At 38.4% G+C, this 6,000-nt stretch overlaps 1 protein-coding gene across 4 annotated transcripts in view; it reads right to left on the bottom strand.

The window, feature by feature from the left end:
- Positions 1–1,361: 1,361 nt before the first annotated feature.
- The window catches only part of SDE2 (SDE2 telomere maintenance homolog), a 15,999-nt gene continuing 11,360 nt past the window's right edge, over positions 1,362–6,000 (bottom strand). For 3 of the 4 annotated variants that reach the window (XM_003893038.5, XM_009186394.4, XM_021926635.2), the window contains exon 7: positions 3,420–3,752. In XM_003893038.5, coding sequence (XP_003893087.2) covers positions 3,531–3,752 — 222 coding nt within the window. In that variant the 3' untranslated portion in view covers positions 3,420–3,530. Of the gene's footprint in view, positions 1,764–3,419; positions 3,753–6,000 lie in introns of those variants that run through there. The other variant, XM_021926630.2, reaches the window with a different exon arrangement.

The following is a 6,000-nucleotide window of genomic DNA, read 5'->3' as shown; positions in this document are numbered from 1 at the left end:
TGGCTCAAGCCTGTAATCCCAGCACTTTGGGAGGCCAAGACAGGCGGATCACGAGGTCAGGAGATAGAGACCATCCTGGCTAACACAGTGAAACCCCGTCTCTACTAAAAAAATACAAAAAAACTAGCTGGGCGTGGTGGCAGGTGCTTGTAGTCCCAGCTACTCGGGAGGCTGAAGCAGGAGAATGGCGTAAACCCGGGAGGTGGAGCTTGCAGTGAGCTGAGATCTGGCCACTGCACTTCAGCCTGGGCGACAGAGCGAGACTCCATCTCAAAAAAAAAAAAAAAGAAAACTGGCCAGGCGCAGTGGTAATCTCAGCACGTTAAGAAGCCGAGGTGGGTGGATCACAAGGTCAGGATTTGAGACCAGCCTGACCACATGGAGAAACCTTGTCTCTACTAAAAATACAAAATCAGCCGGGTGTGGTGGCACATGCCCAATCCCAGTCACTCAGGAGGCTGAGGCAGGAGAATTGCTTGAACCCAGGAAGTGGAGGATGCAGTGAGCTGAGATTGTGCCATTGCACTCCAGCCTGGGCAACAAGAGTGAAACTCTGTCTCAAAAAAAAAAAAAAAAAAAAAGGAGAAAACTAATTTGTTGCCAGGAGACACAAAAAATGCTACAGAAAGTTCTTCAGGCTTAAGGGAAAGGCTATTAGATCTTCAAGAAGAAATGAAGAATATTAGAAATGGTAAATATGTGAATAAATAGAAAAGATTTTATTTTTTCCTCTTAATTTCTTTAAAATACATATCATTATTTAAAGCAGAAATTGTAACTTATGACAAGACTTACAATATATGTAGATTTAGTATGTGTGACAACTACAGCATGAAAGACAGGTATGATAAATGGATGTACACACTTAAAAGATTTCTACATTTTATGTGACGTGGCACATCAACTCTAGGTAGACTGAAAAATTAAGAATGTATATTGTAATCACTAGAACATCCAACTCAAAAACATTATTAAAATAGTATAGAGTCAATAAATTAATATACAATTATAAAATAATCTTATCTAAACAGGAAACATGTAAAATATTAGAAACCTATTAATAATTACATTTAATGTTAATAAACACTTATTAAAAGGTACAGATACAATATATAACAATGCAAGACTCAAGTAAATGTTTAAATAAACTACTTTTTTTTTTTTTTTTTTTGAGGCGGAGTCTCGCTCTGTCGCCCAGGCTGGAGTGCAGTGGCCAGATCTCAGCTCACTGCAAGCTCCGCCTCCTGGGTTTACGCCATTCTCCTGCCTCAGCCTCCCGAGTAGCTGGGACTACAGGCGCCCGCCACCTCGCCCGGCTAGTTTTCTGTATTTTTTTTTAAGTAGAGACGGGGTTTCACCGTGTTAGCCAGGATGGTCTCGATCTCCTGACCTCGTGATCCGCCCGTCTCGGCCTCCCAAAGTGCTGGGATTACAGGCTTGAGCCACCGCGCCCGGCCTAAATAAACTACTTTAAATAGGCACAGAAGTACAAAGTAAATTAATAGAAAGAGGTATACTGTACAAACACTAAGCTTAAGAAGGCTGTAGTGGCTATATTCACATAAGATAAAGTAGATTTCTAACCCAAATTACCATAGACAGAGGGAAATTTCATAATGATAAAATAGTCAATACATTAGGAAGACATAACATAGCCTAAGCTATTAGAGTTTCAAAATATGAAGCAAAGACTGGTAGCATTTAAGAAAGAAATGGACAATTCCACAATCGTAATTGAAGATTTTAACATCCTTTCTCAGCACCTGATAGAAATAAACAAAAAAATCAGTAAAGACATAGAAGATCTGAACAGTATTATCAACCACTTAATCTAATCGATATTACAGAACATATTAACCCAACAATTCAAATTATATATTCTTTTTTTTAGAGACATGGTCTCGCTATACGTTGCCCAGGCTGGTCTCGAAATGATCCTCCCACCTCAGCCTCCCAAAGTGCTGGGATTACAGGCATGAGCCACCACACCTGGCCTAAAATATGCATTCTTTTAAACTGTATGTGGTACATTCACCATGACAGACAATATATTGGGTCATAAAACAAGTCTCAATAAAACTAAGAGGATTGAAATCATAAAGAGGATATTTTCTGACCTCAATGGAATTAAAAGTAGAAATCAGCAACAAATGTTTGCTAATCAGACAACCCACTTTTGATAATCCATGGGTCAAAGAATTATTCAGGGAGGAAATCAGAAAATAATGAGGCTGGGTGTGGTGGCTCACACCTGTAATCCCAGCACTTTGGGAGGCCGAGGTGGGTGGATCACCTGAGGTCAGGAGTTCAAGACCAGCCTGGCCACTGTGGTGAAACCTCATCTCTACTAAAAATACAAAAATTAGCTAGGCATGGTGGCTGGAACCTGTAATCCCAGCTACTCAGGAGGCTGAGGCAGGAGAATCACTTGAACCCGGGAGGCAGAGGTTACAGTGAGCTGAGATTGCACCACTGCACTCCAGCCTGGGTGACAAAAGTGAAATTCCATCTCAAAAACAAAAAAAAGGGAAAATTAGAACTGAATAATAAAAATACAACATAAAAAGGAAAATTAGAACGGAATAATAAAAATACAACATAATAAAATTGTAAAGTCACAACTAAAGTAATGTTTAAAGGAAAATGTATAGCTTTAAATATGTATTTTAAGTAACGTCTAAGATCAATGACCTAAGGCTTATCTTAAGGAACTAAAAAGATCAAAGGAAACTCAAGCTAAGTAGAAGAAAGAAAATAAAAGAAATCAATTATATAAACAATTGAGAAAAATAAAACCAAAGGTTGGTTCTTTAAAAGTTAGGCAGGTGTGGATCATGAGGTCAGGAAATCGAGACCATGCTGTCTAACACAGTGAAACCCGTTTCTTCTAAAAATACAAAAAATTAGCTGAGCGTGGTGGCGGGCATCTGTGGACCCAGCTACTTGGGAGGCTGAGGCAGGAGAATGGCGTGAACCCAGGAGGCGGAGCTTGCAGTGAGCCAAGATGGCACTCCAGCCTGGACGACAGAGCAAGACTCTGTCTCAAAAAAATAAAAAATAATAAAACATAAAAAACAAGTCAGATTAATAAAACTGATAAACCCCTACCCAACCTGATTAGGAAATTACCAGTATCATAATGAAAAGGAAATTATCAACACAGCCCCTACAGACATTAAATGGGTAAGAAGGGACCATTATAAATAAACTTGTCTACAAATTTGATAACCTGGGTCAAAAGGATAGATTCCTTGGATAGATTCATTACCTAAATGACACGAGATCAAACCAAAAAATGTGAATAGCCCTATATTTATTAAGTACATTATAGAAAACTAGACAAAGAAAATTTAAGGCCCAGATGGTTTCAGACGTTAACTCTACAGACCTAACAAGGAAAAGGGATAGTTAGAATTGGGTTACTAAAAAGTTAGCTTTTAATATCAACAGGAATACTGGTCAAGAGTCCACATTATGCAGGTTATAAATGGTAGACACTATAAAGCAATAGGAATCAGCTCTGATGATACTCATTTTTTCTTTCCTTTCAAAGGCTTGGCAAATAAAGCTGGGTCAATTTGCTCCTTTGCTAGTCCTCTGACAGAGAAGAGTCTTGCTGCCCGCTCCTGCAGAGTGCCCCCACATTTCAGTCCAAGGGCTATCAGTTCACATTTGAGCTTCTCCAAACCCAGCAACTCCAGTTCTGCAACAGAGCTGAACGCCAATAAATCTATAGTTTCCTTATCAATAACCTGGGGGAAAAAAATAAGAAAGTATTTAAAACAGGCTTCTTCCTCTGAATAAAGACTCTTTAACTGTCGAGTACCTTTTATTTCTTGAGAATTTTTCATTTAATTTGCCATATCCTGCAACTGAATTTTAATCATCCATCCACATGTTATTCCGTAAGTATTCTCAATACACATAAAAACTAATTTTTCATCTATACATTTAGAAAAAAGCATTCAGAACAGTAACAGAAGTATAGCATTCCCAAACAGATTTTTAATATTGCTCTTTCTTTTCTGATTTTTCTAGTAAAAATCTAAACAGTAAAATATAGCCAGCCTATCCCCACACTATTCCCACAGAAAAGAGTAGGCACTCCTAAAAGCTTAATGAGAATCCCACGCTTCTGAATCTATTAATTCCATAATCTTAATGCTTTCCATTCTAATTGAGTAATTAAGACTGACTGTCAGAGCTCCCCCTTATATAACAAACTCAAATGCTGTTCAACAGACTCACAACTGTTCTACCCACCAAGTGCCTTTATAGACTTTAAGACAAAATTAGCCTGTAATCCCAGCCCTTTGGGAGGTGGAGGCAGGTGGAACACTTGAAGTTAGGAATCCGAAACCAGCTTGATCAACATGGTAAAACCCCATCTCTACTAAAAATGCAAAAATTAGCCAGGTGTGGCACGTGCCTGTAGTCTCAGCTACTCCGGAGACTGAGACAGGAGAATCACTTGAACCTGGGAGGTGGAGCAGAAATCACACCACTGCACTCCAGCCTGAGCAACAGAGTAAGACTCTGTGTTTAAAAAAAAAAAAAAAGACAAAATTAAATACTGCTAATGATACCTTGAAAAGAATGAAAATGTTCATCTTTGGATGATTTTTAAAAACTATATTCGGAGAATAACTTTCTCTTACAGTTTTAAAATACTAAAGAGCTCTGGAGACACACTCTATCTTTCTAGTTGATCTTTGTTTTCTTAAAAAAGCTATTTTGTTAGATTTCTGGGAGTTAACCTTGGCTTATTTGTGACCAAATTCTAAAATACCACTTATGTGTGTTTAAATAATCACACCTGGTTGTTAGGAATACAGCAGCTATTACTACAACATCAAGAACAAAACTCCATGGCTAACATTGAAAAATATCAGGTTTTATCCTATGATTCCTTTTTTATTTTTCTAAGACTTCAGTCCGGATAAAGCTCTTATCTAATGCATACACGTAACATAAAAATTACATGCTTACAACTCCAGAGACTGTAAAGCCCTTAGCATAAAAAAATTCCAATATTCTCACCAGAAAGGGCAATTTATGCATTTTTATTTACTGGGGGTAGGGGAAGGTGCCGGCTAAACGAATGGTAGGTTTTGTGTTTATCGAAGGAAATTAAGTAGTTTAGGTTTCACCTATTCTAAAAAGCAAACCATTAGATCAAAGAACATCAGAGATTTTTGCTGGAAGCCAGTCCATTGTAGACAGTGAAAAACCAACTTTTTGAGAGAATGAAATAAAAATGCCTTTTTTATTTTATTATTATTTTTTGAGATGGAGTCTCACTCTGTCGCCCAGGCTGGAGTGCAGTGGTACAATCTCATTATCTCGCTGCAACCTCTGCCTCCCAGGGCACAAGCAATTCTCGTGCCTCAGCCTCCTGAGTAGCTGGGATTACAGGCATGCACCACCATGCCTGGCTACTTTTTGTTGTTGTTGTATTTTTAATAGAGGCAGGGTTTCACCATGCTGGCCAGGCTGGTCTCGAGCTCCTGACCTCAAGTGATCTGCCCGCCTCGGCCTCCCAAAGTGCTGGGATTACAGACATGAGCCACCGCACCTGGCTGAAGATGCCTTTTTTAAAAGGCTGACTGTGGGTACTTAAGATTTAATGATACATTTAAAAGGAGAGGTTCCTCTTCTATAAAAGAGGTCTTCACATTCAGCTGAAACTATTGTTCAAACTATCCTCACATTAGAAAAAGCTGAGTAGCAATTTAGTGACAGGAAAAATGAGCGCATTTCATCAAATCTAAAATGCCATCGATCGTAATATACTCTTGTTCATGTATTACTAAGAATAAACAATACCAATTAAGTTATATGTTATACACATCTTAGACATGCTAAAATGTAGAAAACATGCATCTTACAATTGATACAATATGGAATCAAGGACACCACCTAGTGGCAACATACTATAAATGCCAGAGCTTAAAAAAAGTCTTTTGGGGAACAAGGCAAGCTTCACCATAATCCGTACTT

This window comes from Papio anubis, chromosome 1 (assembly GCF_008728515.1).
Source record: "Papio anubis isolate 15944 chromosome 1, Panubis1.0, whole genome shotgun sequence".
Classification (NCBI taxonomy): Eukaryota; Metazoa; Chordata; class Mammalia; order Primates; family Cercopithecidae; genus Papio; species Papio anubis.
Note: the sequence above shows the minus strand (reverse complement) of the source record. Positions and strands in the feature narration are given on the sequence as shown.